Genomic DNA, 17,443 nt, shown 5'->3' with positions numbered 1-17,443 from the left:
CCCGTTTGATCCGGGCAGGGTGGAATTGCCCCCCCCCCCCACTTTTGAAGTTGCTCTTCACGGTCACGAATATATACAGTCTCATATTATCAGACGAACTTTGATTCTTTAATTGAATACAGGAGGAGAAGAAAGGCTACTAATTTTATGTTTACACGATTGGAATAATTTTCGGTGTCAATCAGCGCTTTTATCTCTGCAAAAGCTTCCGAGGTGTCAAATCACTTGTTTCATCCATAATTTTTGCAAGCGATATTAATATTTTTCGCGCGAAAATTCATTTCTCCGCGGAGAATCTGAAGTCACAAATAAGCGAAAATAAAAAATAAGCAAAATTAAATTTCAATTGACACACACACTCAAAGCTCACGTATGTTCTCGTTATTATCAACAATGCAACTAGCGCGGGTTCATATTTGTTCAAGGTTATTGTAACAGCCGAGTGAAATGACATCACAAAAAATACTTTTTATAGAATAATGGTTCCTTAACATAATTCGACCGATAGATGAGCCGGTATTATAAAGCTGATCCTCGGAAGTCGATGAAATGTGAAAAATTAAGGTGCGTCTAATAATAAGGACTGTACAAAGTCTATCAGGAAATTCCAACCTTGAAATACGTGAATTTCATTTGAATTAAATCTCAAATTTAGAAATTTTTGAAATTTTTTAAGTTTTAATTTTTAAACGAGAAATGAGTCGATGATTAATTTAATTAACTTATTTACGTAAATTTGAATTTACCTATAGAAGAATACTGATATAATATGAGTAAAGTGCATGTTGCCTATTACATATAATAATTGCGCATTCTTTCGTAAAAAAGGATGTACAGTCCCGGTATTCACGTCGTATCTTGTATATATGATTCGGTTTTGAAATTGCAGTGTGGCGAGACCCGGCATATAAAGTAGCGGAGGACATAACGGAAAAAGGTAAGCAGTTCTATGAGTAACGATTAGGCTGATATTACGCTCTTGTTTTGAGAGCGCCAAGCGACGCCCTCGAAATCAGATTCGCTTCTCACGAGAGTATCGTGAATCGCGACTACGTGACATCTAACGCCTCTTCTTTCTTTCTCTTTCCCTCTCTCTCTCTCTCTCTCTCTTTCTCGCGCGCGCGCGCATACTCTTCAGCTAAAATGGTGAGGCAGCAGAAAAGGGAGGGTGAGAATAAACCACATATCAAGCGACCTATGAACGCATTCATGGTGTGGGCCAAGGACGAACGTAGGAAGATCTTGAAAGCCTGCCCAGACATGCACAATTCGAACATATCGAAAATTCTTGGTAAGCATACTTTATCCGTATCACCTTTCGTATCCGCATTTATATAACCAGTGGCGTTCAATCGCTGATTGTACTCTCTTCTCGGTGAAATAATACCGCCGACTCGTTCGTATATACGGAAAATATCTCAATTCATGTGACTGAGAGTGGAACCAGATGAAAACTCGGTGACGAGAAATGATATCTCTGTTCCCGAAACCTCCGTCATCGAAAACATTCGTCTGAATATTCGGCTGGATCAAAACTCGGTGGAGAACGAATGATTGAGTAGAAATTGTCTACAGGAATCTTTTTATTCCTATCGAATTCCTATTCATGTAATTTTGATATCCTTTAGGATAATTTGCACCTACTTGGGTGGCCTATAGACTAGTAAAAACCTATTTTAACGATACTACACGTTAACTTCTCTCTTTTTTGGGTCTTCGATTATACAGATTTGATTTTAGCGCTACCTTGAAACTACAAATTCTGTCGATATTTCGATCGTTAAATTTATATAAGTATTCAAAACAACCTATTTTGATGCTAAAAACAATGATAATGAAAATTTAAGACATGGTCAAAGCAGAAGTAAATTATATCATTAGAACTGGACTTATAATTTGCTATCTTAGCTCCTTTATTGTATTGTAAAATTAAAGGTTTAACGCAGGGACAACAGTTGAGTCTTCATCTGGTTCCGCGGCAACGGAGAATTCAGTCACACGAGCCGTGAAAATTGTACGTTTATTAAAAAAAAAAAAAGAAAAAAGAAACAAAAAATTTCCAAGATTCATCGCGTCTAAATTACCGAATTACGCGTGACGCTCAGGAATGCGGGAAAAAAAAGTTATATATGACTACATATAATTATATAAAATCACATATAAATTTTGCCCGTATATGCGGTTACATATATGATCGTACATGCCTATACGGAAAAAAATGATGCGATTATGTCACTTAATTAAACGTCGCTATCATGCGCTGTCAGGGGCGCGAGTAGCCAGAAGCATCTACTTCGGCCGCATTTTTCCCATAATTTGTAAATAACAGTATTTTCCTGTTGCGGACACATGATTACACACGGGCAAATTTCACGCGTGATCTTTCCCCGGGAGAAGCGGGTTCCCGACACTCACTCACATGCTCGTTCGCAGGCGCCCGATGGAAAGCCATGTCGAACTCGGAGAAGCAGCCTTATTACGAGGAGCAGTCGCGGCTGTCGAAGCTGCACATGGAGAAGCACCCGGACTACAGGTACCGGCCGCGGCCGAAGCGCACGTGCATCGTCGACGGCAAGAAGATGCGCATCTCCGAGTACAAGTCGCTGATGCGGCAGCGACGGCAGAACAACATACGGATGTGGTGCGGCGTGCGGGACGGCGGCCCGGAGATGGGCTTCCTGTCGCCTGTGGGCGCCGACCTCGGCTCCCAGCATCACCCGGGCACCGGCGCCGGCCCGTCGGCGCGTCCCTCCGTCTCGCCGCCGGCGACGATGCTGAACGGCAGCGGGGCCGCCGGCCCGAGCTCGGACCACCCGTCCTTCTACTACCCGCAGGACAGCCTCTCGCCCACGGACATGATGAACTTCTCGCCGGAGAACTCGGGCTCGATCGGCGGCTACGACGCGAGTCCGCGGCACCACGACGAGGATTGAACCGTGGCTCCGGGTCAGCCGCTATGGCCGCCCGGAGCATCGTCCTCGTCATCCTCATCGGCCGCGGCAGCGGCGGCTGCCGCGGCCGCTACGGTCGTCGCGGCGGCGTCCACGTCGAGACTCGCCCACGAGCTCTTCTGGTAACCGGAATGATCGCCCGTCTCGGTGTGACGCGCGTCTCCTGAGACACGCGGGAGCCGCGTCACAGGCAGCGAACGGCGGCGTCTGATAAGCGCGCGCGCGGAAAGTCGCGCTCGAAAGCGTGACGAAAGGCCCGAGGACTGCTCTCGGAGAGGAGGACGCGCCGTCTCTCCGGAGCCGGAGATTGTGTGATATAAACGTTCTGTCTCTCTGTGCCATCACGAAACGTCAAGGAGCGCGTCCGTCTGCTCGGAGAGTCCGCCGAGGCGTCGCTCGGTCGTGCTCTCGCTCCGCGCGATCAAATTCTCCCTCGCGCGAAAACCCCCGATCGTTCGTCCTTGCATCCGAATTCGAATCCCTCGTTGAAGAAACCCGGGTGGGAATCCGCATAAGAAGTCCATACAGGGAACCCAGGTCTTAGGTGACGATCCACGTGGATACCCGCACGGATATTGAATTTCCCACGTGGATTCCCATATTTTCCCGACCGACCCGGAGATTTTCAACGGGGTCGGTTCCCGCGAGTCTCATCTCGCCACTTTCGACCGAAACCGACCGGCCGACTTCGCGACACGAGCGATCGTCCGGGAGAGACGAATGACCACCATCGCCGTCCTTCGCTCGGAGCGACGTCGGAGCGGCGCACCACGCCGGCGGAACTCTCTCGGCGCTTCTTTCCTTCTCATCGTAATCGTAATCAAAAGTGCGGCCCGCGCGAGGAACGCGCGATAATGATAAACGCGCGTGTGATCGCAACGGTGTGTAGCTGAGCGCGTTACGGGACACGACGAGAGGACCGGCCGACGACGCTCGCACCGGTGAACCTCGCACCTCCCAGCCGTCGCGGAGCGAGGGCTGCACTCGCGCCCACTCGCACGACTTTTTATATAAGACAATCGCAAATCGGACCGCGCCGACACTCGGATTCGCGACGACTAGCGTGACTCCGATTCCCTCGATCGGACACTTCGATACATCACGTAGCGACGACATCGCGTTGAACCACGTTGCGCGCGACACGATGCATGGCCAAAAAAAAAGAAAAAGTCTTGTTCCTATTCCTTCTAGTGTGTGTGTGTGTGTACGTGTCTCCGTACTCGGTACGCGCCATTCCGCCCGGCGGCGTGTCGAACGGGGAGGAGGAGAAAAAGATAAACGAAGAAAAAAGACGGTAGAGGTAAAGAGAGAGAGAGAGAGAGAGAGAAACTGGCATCTAACAGCGCATCCCCCGCCCGCCGCAACGATCGCGCGCGTCCGGACGCGCACGTGGCGTTCTAATCTCACCTGCCTGTCTACCTAAACGACCGCCAGCCTGTTGCCCAATGTGCACCACCGTACACGTAATATAACGACTGCGTTCGGTGCGCCGAATTACGGTCGGAAGAAGAGTGAGAAAAACCAAACGAAAAAGAAAGAAAAAAACCATCACACACGTTAAAGAAGATGATCGCTCGCTCGTGCGCGACTCGTCCCGCGCGTATATATACATATATAGGAAGAAGCACGCGCGTGAGAGAGAGAAAGAGAGATAGAGAGGGAGAGAGAACGCGACGATCTTCGTAATTTGTAATATTATAAAATGCTTAGTACTTATAGTATTTTCAACGTTAATTTATTGATCCTAATGTAATACACACGGCGCGTAGCCGAGGCAATAGTCGACTGACTCGCGGGGGGGGGGGGGGGGGAGGCCGAGTGACGAGAGCGGTGAAAGACAGGACGGAGCGTTATCGCGGAACGTCGATCTGTTAGTACAACGTTAGTCCCGGTCTACGATAGATGCTTTAAGCTCCGAGCCTTAAAAAATTGACCAATCACAGTCGAATTACGGAAGAAAGGTCAATTATGATTGGTCGATTTCTTAAATCTTGCGCCTTAAATTCTCACTGTCAAACCCCGCGTCACGACGAAAGTTGTTGCGGAGAGGATCAGCGTTGCGGTCTCGATCGATCCGGCGCGCAAAAGCACACCTTCCGCGCGTTTGTTTCCGCGGATACGATGCGACAACGGTAGATACGGCGCGTTGTGTTTCTCCATTATTCGTCGGATTATTACGTTCGCGAACGAAGAGAGGTTTGCCGTATACGTAGAGATACAAGAGGGAGAGGAGGGGGGGCCGATGCGGAGGAGATATTCGTGCGAACTCGTGCAAACCGATGTGTAACGAGAGGCGAATCAACGACGGTTGTAAACGGTAGTTGAAACAGCAGCAGCAGCGTAGTCTGAGAGACGATCGGATCAGCGGCGATGTGTGTGTAACGATGATAATGATTTGGAGCTCGATGTGATAATACTTATGTGCCAAATAGCGTTTTCGCGGGCAGGGGGTCGATCAAAGCCTCTCTAGTTCCGAGTCGCCTCGTTGGCTCGACGTGAAAAACGAATTTTTGCGTCTCCTCTTTTTTTTCCACTTCTCTTTTCCTTTTCTTTTTTTCTTTCTTTTTTTTTTGTTATTTATAATCAGTGCAATTATATATACACGGTACCTAATATAATTTTATAAAGAGAGCCAGTATCCTCAATATATCTGCACCTGTTTCGTTTTGGGGCCTCGATAGGTGTCAGATTAGGATAGCTTAATGTTGATAATAATTTATTTTATGTATATAATGGATTTGTACAATGTACGTCGGGGATAATTATCGATCATGCGATCTGACACGAGCGTCAATATTATTAATGTACAGTGTAACTATATTGTGATGTATCTACATAGCTACGTTATGTATGTAATTATTCGAGGTATGTAGATTAACAATGTTAAAACGCGACACGTATTCTTATTTTCATTGTCATTATTGTCTTTATTGTGATGGCGATGATTATTATTACTATCGACACCGTCGTCGTCATTATTATTATTATTATTATTATTATATTATATTAATTATTATTATTATTATTATTGTCATCATCATTATAAATATTACAGTTATTATTATCATCGTTGCTACTTAGTACTATTATTTAAGTAATCAGCCTTATTATTTTTAGTAGCAAAAAAGGTTGTACGTGCCAGTTTAGACAAGAACGGCAAGTAGAAGTTCGTTGATCGTTTATACTCGAATACTCCCACCAAATTTTAATCGTCGTATTCTGTACAACGCAGCTTTCCTTTCCGTCAGACACGGTTTCTCGTCGCCATGCTTATCATTGTGGTAACTTCAGAATATCGCATGCGCCAACACGTCAAAGTTATACATTCATCAAGATCCTCTATTCCCATGTTGCACTTTGTATGTTTGAAAATTTCTCTCCAAGTCACAATTCTTTGCCGCCAATTAGACTTTCAGAGATACGTTATAAAAGAGCTGAATTCTCTTTTCTTCACTTCGCCGTAAATAATAGCAATTAACAGAAACGTCAAATATTTCGAGTAGAAGATCCGCCTATCTTGCACTTTTTTTTTATTGTGCCATATTCGTACTGAAAAATTTAATTACTTTTATGTTCGCAAAATTACCAAATTAAACCGCCTAATCTAATCTAATAATATAAATCGCGCACATAATAAAATCCGATCCGTGTTTATCATTTCAAAATCTCATCGGCCTTCACTTAACTCTCGTAGTGTCCGCTTTAATGAAAATCGGTTCTGCATTCCATCGATTGCGATTTCCACCTATTTATAATCGCTGAAATTAGCAACGATATTTAATGTCTCCGTGGTGGCGATCTCCTTACTTTCGGATATCACGAACGTTAATACGCGATATAATCTCAGCACACAGATTATTATATTTACTGGCCTTTACATGCAACCAATGCGAATGCAAACTGTAAGAATAGTAAATTGTAAATCGAATTACGCTACTAATATTATAGTATATTTAACATAAAAAAAAAGTGAACACACTAACATCCACTCTCAATATTCCAAGCATTCACTTCATTTACATGTACGTTGTTGTTAATGGTATAAAAAAATATATATATAATAAAATAACGCTTTACCGAAATTCAATCTTAGTTTTAGGTATACACTATTTCTAGATGAAACTTGTACGTACCAAGAATGTGTACATAGTATGCGCAGTACCGTTGCAAATGGCAAGAAAAAGAGAGAATGAGCGAGCGAGAGAGAGTGAGAGAGAGAGAATATAAAAACAGTCAGAGAGAGAGAGAGAGAGAGAGAGATGTGAGTAAAATAAAATTCTCGCAATCATCTTAACACTACTCGTATCGTGATCGTATTATACACCGTTGGTATCAATAGCATAAAATCAAAAAAATATATATACATATATATTTAGGATGATGGATAAATCACTACTTACATGATGCTACCTTGAATTTTATTTATTGATATGCATCCTCACAACGGGATAATGTCCGTTTTCATCACGGCAGTGTTAAGATGAGCGTACAAAAGCATTATAGTAGAGCAAAGGAAAAGTCATACTTCGGAACGCGCGTCGTGCAATATAATCATCTAGAGATGTAGCGCTTGCATTTACCGTTGTTACGAAATATCACATATCGGGGGAAAAAAATACAAGAACATTTTTATTAAGTATACAATCGAAAAACTCCAAATAGAAATCTCTTATTGAGAACGCACCACCAGCTGGCTGTGAACCATGTGTCTAATTCTCTTCCTAACTCATGTTTCATTTTACAACAAAAAGTACATACCGTCATCGCTCAAGTCGAAATATATGAATGTGAACATTGGCGTGGAAATTACGGTTATTTATTTCTTTTAATATGATCCAAGATGACTTTTCCTCGTAGATAGAGACATCAAATGCACTGTATCACAATAGAGAACAGCACTATTATATAAACACACACACACACACACACACACGCACACATTAACATATATATACATATATTCATGTACGTATGTATGTATATGTATATGTGCGCATATGTATATGATTATATTTATTATAATAATTTGAAAGCTAGGTACTCTTTGTTGTTTGTATTTTACAAGCATAATCATTATTACACATAAATAAATATCTATATAAATAAATAAATGCAAGAGTGTCAGTCTTGCATCCATTTACCTTATTGAAAAAAAAAAAAAAGAAAACATTTAATATAGAAGTTATTTATTTTATTAATGTAAAATATAAATTAATTTATTAGTTATTAATGATAACGCTGATACATATGTAACAAAAACAGGGTTTCATCTATTAGCAGTTCTGCGGCGCTTAGCTTCTTTATTGACTTTTGCACTTTTTCAAGCTGTTGCTTCTCAGACGGAGTCATCATTTCTGCAATCTATCAAAAATATTTTCATATCGTCACCATTTGGTTCGCTTCTGTTGCAGTTACGTGTGACATATAAAGTTCATATAAATATATCAACTTACATCAGCTAATTGTTCTTCTGTAGCGCCGTGTTCTTTCAAGTTACTGGTAAGTATCTCAACCCTCAATTGTTTATCTATCATGCGTTTGTTACTGGTTGATTCATGGTCTCGTCTCTGTATGATATTATACAAGGCATGATAACAGTGCTCAACTTGCATTTGAACAACTCGATTGAGATCGATATAAAACATGAAGAATGTCTTCATTGGTCCCGCTGAAACTCCGCTTCTTTTCATTTCTTGCACCTGGATATAATTTTCTTGTGCCAAAGTATACGTTAACAGTTTAACTTGTTTCGCTGGCATCATTGCACCCTGCTGGATTTGCTCCAATTCGACAGAGGTTTTATTTCGGACCAATCTGAAGTCACAAACGAACGATTACATGTGAAACGATACACTTTCATTTTATAATAAAGCGTAATTTGTTTTTTTTTTTTTTTTGAGAATCGAGCGCTTGTACCGTTACCGAAAAATTCTCGCAGCTTTGCTACCGTATTTCTCCGTTACAATATTTTCCAAAGTTGTCCACGCTAATTGATTGTACGCATTCTTCATGTTAACACTGTATTGTCCTCCGCCGGAATCACCAACTCGCATGATAAATTGACTGTTGTCTTCTTCTATAAGATGCAAATACTGTTCGAGATATTGCTCCAGTTCGGGATAATTCAATTTCTTCACTGCATCCTTTATCTCCGTATATGGAATTGGATTTGACGTGTCTGCCCAAGGTGCAGTGCGCAAGTACATCAGATTGATCAACTGCGTCATTAGTTCTCCAGCATTTGTATCAAGTCTCCGACTTATGGCTGATGTAACAACTTGGTCCCTGCACATTACGTATATATGATGATCATTATATTAACTCTTGATATACCCAAAATCTCAATATCTTCAGAATGAGTAAGTATGACTAATCCATTATTCACAATCAAATCCATTTTCAGTACTTTATTAGCCAATAAAATATTTAATGCAATCATTTCTCAATTATACTATCTTTCACTTCTATTATACGTATTAATCTGAAGCACGTTTCAAAGTCCTCATATAGAAAACACATGCATTGTATATAACTCAAATATTATTACATTATTATAAAATGAGTTCTTCATTGGTCAACAAATATGCGAAAAAACTATATGTAAGCTATATTTAATTATTCCAAAGATATTAAAATTTGTTCGTACGTCAAAATTTGTCAAAATTTATTGTATTATGGATATTCTTGAGAATAATTAAGAATTACTAAGGATTCTTACCTAAGATCTTGAGTAAATCGATCAAAATTGATTTTCCAATATATCTTGCTATCTCCAGGATCACCCTTTTCATTTTGTAATAAGTTGGCAATGGCTCTCAAATTAAGATTCGGTAAATTGTAATCGGGCTTTGTATCTTCCAGCATTGTGTCAAAGGAATGGCTACGCATTAGAAATTGGTTCTTAACTAATAATTCAAATGTTTCCTTTAAATTTGGAATAGAAGGTTCTTGAGATGCTGAAGAAATACATAAACAATTAATACACAAGCACTTGCATCTCACGCGTATATTATTATGTTATTACAGTACAGTAACAAATAATTCTTAAGAAATGTACTTAGAAATGATTTTACTTAAAGAATAATATAATCAAAACGAATTTATTTAAAACCGATATTATGTCTTCAGGTTATATACTTACAAGGTAATTCCTGAATTTTTTTGTACGTCTTTATTATCATATCAGATGCTGTGATATATCCATGCTTCAAGACTTCCTCTAGCATGATTTCACTATCATTTCCACAGTGAGTTTTCACAAGAAACATATACCTACAATTAATATTGTATATACACACAATAGATATATATACTAAACAATAAATAAATATATAAACTAAGCAATAAATTACACCANAATTAGTATTGGTAGATTATTCTATATGATATACAAAAATACCTTGGATAGCGGAGAATCATAATAATTTTTTTGCAGTCTATTGTGTATAAAGTAGTCTTTTGGTCAACATGATAAGTGACAAAGCCATACTTAATAAGAACATATAGTCCTTCTTTTACCTAAATATAACAAAGAAAAAATACATATGTAAATAACAACTCTTTAAAGTAGGGGAATGTTTATTCACAGATATTGCATATACAGGTATATACATAATATTCCTCGTAAATGTAATATTCACGTATAAACAGCAAACTTCAAGCAATATTATCTGATCTGTTCTTTTCAGCTAAACTGCAGAATTTATCTTTAGAGTGAAACAGATATATGATGTGGCGTTGGAGGAAAATGAACAAAAATTCAATACATCAGTACAAATAAAAAGAACAAGCGTCATAATAGTATGTAATAAAAAAAAAACAACATCTAATATGTGGTTACGCATCATTTATTGTTTACTATACCTTTGCAGATGGTAGATCTACTGTGGACAGTATCAAATGCAATGATCTCCCGCCATTATTAATCAAATCGGTACCAACACGCTGTACAATAGGTCCAAAATGTTCTTCCAATAGCAAAGAACATAATTTGTTGTAAACAGCTGACATGTTGATCCATCTATCTATTCTGTGCACTGAAAAATATAATCATACCAGAAGAAGCATTGACATGTAACATCTATGGACGGAAAACGCACCCAAAGTTGGTATATTAAGCGTAGTCTACAATCGGCAGTAGGAGTGTGTTCATAAGAAGTAAGAATAAGAAATTGACCAATCATATTCGAATGTAAGGAGAATAATCGACTACGATTGGTTAATTTCTTACTCATAAGTATTCCTACTGCTCATTGCAGATCACGTTTTACATGCGTCGTACGACGAGTTTGTCCGACGTGCCGATTGACGGTCACATAGAGATTTTCTAGTGCGTCTAGAGAGAAATTTAGGGACCCTTGAAATTTTCTTCAACAGCCAATCAATACACTCGACAATGCTCGTCGTACGTAATGATGCTGGATCTCGGACAGAGCTGTTGGCCGGATATAAAAGTTACTAGAAATTATAGTAAATTATAGTATTTTTCAAGAATCTACCACCGTATATACTAAGTCTGTTCGTTTTCGCTGCACCGCTGAACTAGTACAATAAGTTGAAGTGAGAAAACATATACTTGTCTCGCTTCAACTTATTGCACTAGTTCAGCAGTGCAGCGGAAACGAACAGACCTACTAACTAGCTCGCTACGAAATATACTTGTCTCGCTCTCTTATTGCACCAGTTTAGCAGCGCAGCTAAAAAGAACAGATCAAAGGCTGAATGTCTTCTACTATTGGTCACTACTACTAGTGGACACTACTATTGGCTGTTTCAGATTTAGGTCGCACAGTGCTTCGGTCGCGCCTTATTTGGAGTACTGGAGATTATCATTCGTTGACCAAGTTGTATAATTATATCGTTACTTAATAATCTTTTGCTTTACAGCTGACTAAAATGATAAGATTTACCGTAAAATCCAATGTTTCACATGAATATCGCCTCCGTCCGTCGTTGTGCGAACACGCAAAATTATTTCACCGCTGTATCAAATTCCAGATAAGCAGTTAAGAAATTATTATTATTTTTATCATGCGCGTGTGTTAACAGGAAGAATCGTTTAACGAGGAACAAACTCGGGAAACTCGGGGTTGAAGATCGATCGGTGGAGCGCAATGATCGATTGAATTGTGCGGTACCGTGGCAGCAGCACTTCCGGCGGAACAGCATTGTCGCAGATGATCACGTGATCGAGGATCGACTTCTTCGTTTGTGGCCACGAGGTTTTGTGGTGGAAAATTAAGTTTACCGGGTGGAAAAGGCCCCCTATTTTTGTAGTTATACAAAAATGCCCTCCAGCAACCCGTTGCCACCCAAAGAAAATGCCTTGTTTAAGCGAATCCTGGTGAGTAACGACCGATGAAAATACTCTGTTTTGGACCTCACTCTCCGGCTAATAGGGTGCACTCGTCGTGCTCTAATGATAAAGCACTCTTCGGGAAAAACGGGAAAAAGTCACTGGCGACCGCGGTGCGCGGCGCCGTGCTTGACGTTACGATGGAAAAACCGTCACGGCCGGCGGCGCCCCGGCGGGAATCGGTATCGTCGATCTCGCCGAAACGCCGAAACAGAACCTACCAAAATTAGAATAAGGATCACCGAACACCCCCTACGCACGCTTCGCTAATATGCATTTTCCACGGTGTTTCTTATAGAGGTGTTACGAACACAAACAATACAAGAATGGGCTAAAATTCGCGAAGCAGATCCTATCAAATCCCAAGTTCAGCGAGCATGGAGAGACCTTGGCGATGAAAGGTCTTACCCTGAACTGCTTGGGCCGCAAAGAAGAAGCCTATGATCATGTGCGGCGTGGCCTCAGAAATGACCTACAGTCCCACGTTTGCTGGCACGTTTACGGTCTCCTGCAGCGGTCAGACAAGAAGTACGACGAGGCTATCAAATGTTACAGAAACGCGCTCAAGTGGGATAAGGATAATATCCAGATTCTCAGGGATCTGTCGCTGCTACAAATACAGATGAGGGATCTGGAGGGCTACAAGGTAAATATCCCAGAGAGTAAGTTACTTTGTTTAGTACGCCTATTTTCTCGTGTACGAGCAATATTGTAACGCCGTACGTACGGCGGTTATAATCTGCTTCCCTTTTTTTTCCCTCGATCTACATCCTGTATTGATTAATCGGTCGTTTGTTTCCCCCAGGATACTAGATATCAGTTGTTCATGTTACGTCCTACTCAACGAGCTTCTTGGATCGGTTTCGCTATTTCATATCATTTGTTGAGAGACTACGAGATGGCGTTGAAAATTTTAGATACCTTTCGGAACTCTCCAATGGTACGTTATATGTATGTCGTGTTTTAGTTAATCCATCGATAGGAGATGCGATCGATGTAATGTAACAGAGCAATTTACAAAATGCGCAGATATGTTACGATTATGAACACAGCGAGTTGCTGCTGTACCAGAACATGGTCATCCAGGAGTCGGGGGAGAGCGAACAGGCGTTAAAACACTTAGACAAGTATAGTGATCAAATCTGTGACAAAGTCACTGTGAAAGAGACCTATGGTGAGTTTGCGATACGATTCATTCGACTTCTTCGTGTCACCGAATTTTGCCTCCAGCGATCCTCTGCAATCCCGTTTCCCTTCAGGTAAACTGAGACTTCAATTGAAGCAGTACGCGGAAGCGGAACAGGTGTATAAGGAGCTGTTAGACATTAATCCGGAAAACACGACGTATTACATTAGGCTAGCGGAGGCTGAGAAACACGCCTCGCCGAGCGAAACGTTGCACATGCTCCAAAGATACGAAGATCTCTTCCCCCGCGCGTTAGCGCCGCGCCGTTTGCAACTCAATTATGCGACAGGGAGTGAATTCAAGACCCTGGTCGATCGATATTTACGAAGAGGTAATCTCTCACCCGGCATACACATTGCTCGCGAATGAACGACACGTTTCCGCGTTCATTTATCTACGTATGGCGTATTGCTCAACCTGTGCTCGTTTCAGGGCTTCACAAAGGTGTACCGCCGTTATTCGTGAACCTTCGCTCGTTGTACACCGATAAGCAAAAAGTTGAAATCATATCATCTCTACTTGTGCAATACAAGGAGGCGTTAAAACTTCACGGGCACTTTAGCGACGAGGAAAAGGATAATCCGAGAGAACCGGCGTCCGCTCTGTTGTGGACGTATTATTATTTAGCGCAACATTACGATTATCTCGGTCATACGGAAAAGGCATTGATCGAGATCGACGCTGCCATAGACCACACTCCTACGCTTATAGAACTTTTTGTTACCAAAGGACGCATTTACAAGGTAGGATATCGAATAACGCGCCCGTTACGTCACGCGATCTGTTACAACAAACTGTTTGCGGCCCGTATTAATGGTCATCACTTGCAACTCGTCTCGTGTGATGCACTCAGATTTTTTGTTACAATTTAGCGCAAAAGACCCGAAGTTTACCGTACCTATTGTAGATCCAACTTTAGGATGGATATACACCGAGCAAACGAACATTATTTGGTTGGTGAGCCACCTTGTATAATTTTAAAAGCTCGGAAAAACCTGCATTTTTTCTAATTATTCCGCGATTTTTTATTTTAGTTTCTTATTTTCTTTACGGGAAAAAGTAAACGTGGCAGATTTCAGTCGAACACACACGAGTGTTCCTGAACAAATTTTCTTAACTAAGAACAGAGACCGAAAAAATCGGCGGAAAATGCGAAAAATGTCAATTTTTTCCAAGCTTCCAAAACTATACGACCTTACGAGCGAAACGTTCTGTTCAAATTCATCATAGCGAACACACATTCCAAATTATGACAATAAAAATCTGCATTCGCTGTTCGTTCCTCGTTCGTTTGCTCAGTATATAACCAAACCTTCAAATTGACTCGCAGTCAACTTTATGCTCAAATCCGATCGCCTCAATTTGAGACGAGTTTCAAGCGACGATCATTGATACGGACTTCACCCGAGGAAACGCTACAAGGTCTAAGGATATACAGTCTAAAAGGATCTCCGTGCATTCTCAACAGCATGCGGGGAACGTCCACGAAGCTTACAAGTGGCTGGATGAGGCGCAAGGCTTGGATACAGCCGATCGATATATTAACTCTAAATGTGCCAAGTATATGCTTCGCGCAAATCTTATTAAGGAGGCGGAAGAGACGTGTGGAAAGTTCACGAGGGAGGGAGTCTTAGCTATGGAGAATTTAAACGAGATGCAGTGCATGTGGATCCAAACGGAGGCAGCCTACGCTTACATGCGCCTTGGGAAGTACGGGGAGGCTTTAAAAAAGTGTCACGAAGTTGACAGGGTGAGTTGTGGCGCTACACGGCGTGAATTTTTTTCTAAACAAATTTTTCTTCACCTTTGAGGCAGAAATTGGCGGATAATAGGAAAAATATCGGGGGTTTTTCCGAGCTTTTGAAACTATACGACCTTACGAGGTAAATTAGTTCTGTTCTCGAATTCTCGTTACAGCGAACACGTCTTCCAAATTATAACGACAGAAATTTGCACTGTTTTTTTCCTTACTTGTTCGCTCAGTATATACACCACCCAGCTTTAGATTTAACTCACATCCGACTCTAAACTCAAATCTTACCGTGCATTTTGTCGAGCGCGCTCGAAGTACTTTGTGGGATCTGTCGTAAACGTGACGCGATTGTTCGCAGCATTTCTCGGAAATTATAGAGGACCAATTTGACTTTCACACCTACTGCATGCGGAAGATGACGTTGCGATCTTACGTCGGTCTTCTGAGGTTAGAGGACGTTCTTCGAGCTCATCCATTTTACTTCAAAGCAGCGCAATGCGCGGTGGAGGTCTATCTACGGCTGCACGACTATCCTCTGCCGGATCCAGCGCAAACGCAGGAAATCGACACCGGTGAGTCTTCTCCTGATTATTTCTCGAGATTTCGTATTCTTCTTTCAACGCTCGAGTAGCTATTTTTTCGATATTTTTACGCTTCCGATTATCTTGACGACAATGTTCGTTTTGCTCAATGGGAAAAGGAGAAATGGGTTGTCTCTCTTCTCATGTTAAAAATAATAACGTACAAACGTATAGAAATTTTTCCAATTACATAATGTATCTCTAGTGAATTGTGTAATCGTCACTGGCATATTCGTGTAACATTTCCGAGTGGAAATTTTGGTTGTGCCATTAACTTTGGGTATTGCGTGGAATTTGAAGGATCGGTGGAGAAGTTCAGGGTATAAAATTATACAGACTGTTGTCTTTTGATGCTATCAGCGGCTACCTACCGTTTTGTCGAAGTTTAAAGAACAATTTGTTTAAGAATTATTTAATATTCTATTATAGAATAGTCCATTTTAAGCCTCCATGCTTGAATAGTAAGTGACTAAATCAAACATAATGAATTTTCTTCTTTCAAAATTTATTTTTATCGACGTTGGAAATTTCGATAAAATTTGGAGATTCAGAAGAGGTGAAAAAGAAGGAATTGTAAATCTCGTAGCCGACCGTTGTTCTGTCCTGCGTTCTGTGTTCCGTCTTGGGAACTAGCTCTTGGAAAAAATACAAGTCGATCGGGGGGACGCAGCGTTAACTAATGACTAATCTGCAATAACTCTATAATGTTATAATTTAATAATTTTACTACTTAAAGTCCTAAATATTTTGAGAGCGTTGATTATTATGATTCCTCAAACACCGATTCTTCATTGATCCTTCAAGATCGACGATAATATGAAATCCAAATTTCGATTCGAGACTGAAAGATATCTTACACAATACTGTGAGAAAATCACGGGTATCATTATCGAGACGATATAATTTGCAGAAGAAAAATGGAGGATCATTCAGATAGTTAATAATGTTAGAGTAGATATATATATTATTCTCTGATTCATACGAAAAGTCTTTTGAACTTCACTTCGAAGCGGATAGACTTGCATTAGCAGCAGACTTGCAAAACAGCATATCATTATTTCCCTCGTTATATCGCCTTTTAGTTTTATTTCACTTCGTTCGACATAGAACGGGTATCAAGGAGACACTTAACGTACTGTGATCTACCGAGCGCGCGCGTACGTGACAAACGATCGTAGCACTGCATCATACGTGTGTGTGTGTGTGTGTGTGTACACGTGTAATACCGTCATTAATCACAGGCAATGCGCGAACATGTGACGGGCGATCAGGATGACCGCGTATCGCGAGTAGTGTACGCGAGAATACGAAAGTACTCGGTCGTTTCCGCGCGGAAGAAACAACTCGGTTAGTGACTGTGCGACTGAATTTCCCTTTGCCCGCGGACTAGAGGACCAGGGGAAAACTCGATCGTAGGAGCAGGAAGATACCTGCGGGAGGTTTCTACTCAGTCAATTGCTCTTGGCTGTCTCAATCGAGTTTAAAAGCAGCTGAGTATCCGCACGAATGTTGTCAGTCACGGTAACGAAAATATTCCTCATCATTTCTTGTTTCCACTTGGTCTCTATTCAGTTGCAGGAAGTGAGTTTTTTCTTCCGTGCGGTTCATATGTGCGAT

General features: G+C 41.2%; 3 protein-coding genes across 5 annotated transcripts in view; 2 read left to right on the top strand and 1 right to left on the bottom strand.

Moving 5' to 3' along the window:
* LOC106746143 (transcription factor Sox-5) overlaps positions 1-5,945 on the top strand; it is a 66,036-nt gene extending 60,091 nt beyond the window's left edge. For both annotated transcript variants that reach the window (XM_014622385.1, XM_014622395.1), the window contains exons 7-9: positions 890-937; positions 1,139-1,291; positions 2,434-5,945. In XM_014622385.1, coding sequence (XP_014477871.1) covers positions 890-937; positions 1,139-1,291; positions 2,434-2,933 — 701 coding nt within the window. In that variant the 3' untranslated portion in view covers positions 2,934-5,945. The remainder of the gene's footprint in view (positions 1-889; positions 938-1,138; positions 1,292-2,433) is intronic.
* Positions 5,946-8,151: 2,206 nt separating this feature from the next.
* LOC106746153 (DNA-directed RNA polymerase III subunit RPC3) lies at positions 8,152-10,988 on the bottom strand. 2 transcript variants are annotated; one of them, XM_014622407.1, is made up of 7 exons: positions 10,815-10,988; positions 10,351-10,469; positions 10,093-10,223; positions 9,670-9,907; positions 8,874-9,236; positions 8,405-8,765; positions 8,152-8,312 (listed from the first exon to the last, which is right to left on the bottom strand). In XM_014622407.1, exons 1-7 carry the CDS (start codon positions 10,959-10,961, stop codon positions 8,178-8,180), a joined length of 1,494 nt encoding a protein of 497 aa, XP_014477893.1. In that variant the 5' UTR covers positions 10,962-10,988; the 3' UTR covers positions 8,152-8,177. The 2 variants fall into 2 exon arrangements, with proteins under 2 accessions (XP_014477893.1, XP_014477901.1); XM_014622415.1 differs by lacking the exon at positions 10,351-10,469 and having other exon boundaries at positions 10,815-10,892.
* A 1,151-nt stretch (positions 10,989-12,139) lies between these two features.
* The window catches only part of LOC106745920 (N-alpha-acetyltransferase 15, NatA auxiliary subunit), a 51,965-nt gene continuing 46,661 nt past the window's right edge, over positions 12,140-17,443 (top strand). The window contains exons 1-8 of the mRNA XM_014621941.1: positions 12,140-12,294; positions 12,605-12,952; positions 13,112-13,246; positions 13,336-13,480; positions 13,566-13,823; positions 13,925-14,235; positions 14,961-15,242; positions 15,604-15,817. Of these exons, the coding sequence (XP_014477427.1) occupies positions 12,238-12,294; positions 12,605-12,952; positions 13,112-13,246; positions 13,336-13,480; positions 13,566-13,823; positions 13,925-14,235; positions 14,961-15,242; positions 15,604-15,817 (1,750 nt within the window). The 5' untranslated portion in view covers positions 12,140-12,237. The remainder of the gene's footprint in view (positions 12,295-12,604; positions 12,953-13,111; positions 13,247-13,335; positions 13,481-13,565; positions 13,824-13,924; positions 14,236-14,960; positions 15,243-15,603; positions 15,818-17,443) is intronic.

The sequence above is a fragment of the Dinoponera quadriceps genome, unplaced genomic scaffold (genome assembly GCF_001313825.1).
Source record: "Dinoponera quadriceps isolate SergipeBrazil2010 unplaced genomic scaffold, ASM131382v1 scaffold120, whole genome shotgun sequence".
NCBI lineage: Eukaryota > Metazoa > Arthropoda > Insecta > Hymenoptera > Formicidae > Dinoponera > Dinoponera quadriceps.
The sequence above is the reverse complement of the archived record's forward strand: the minus strand, read 5'-3'. Positions and strand labels throughout refer to the sequence as shown.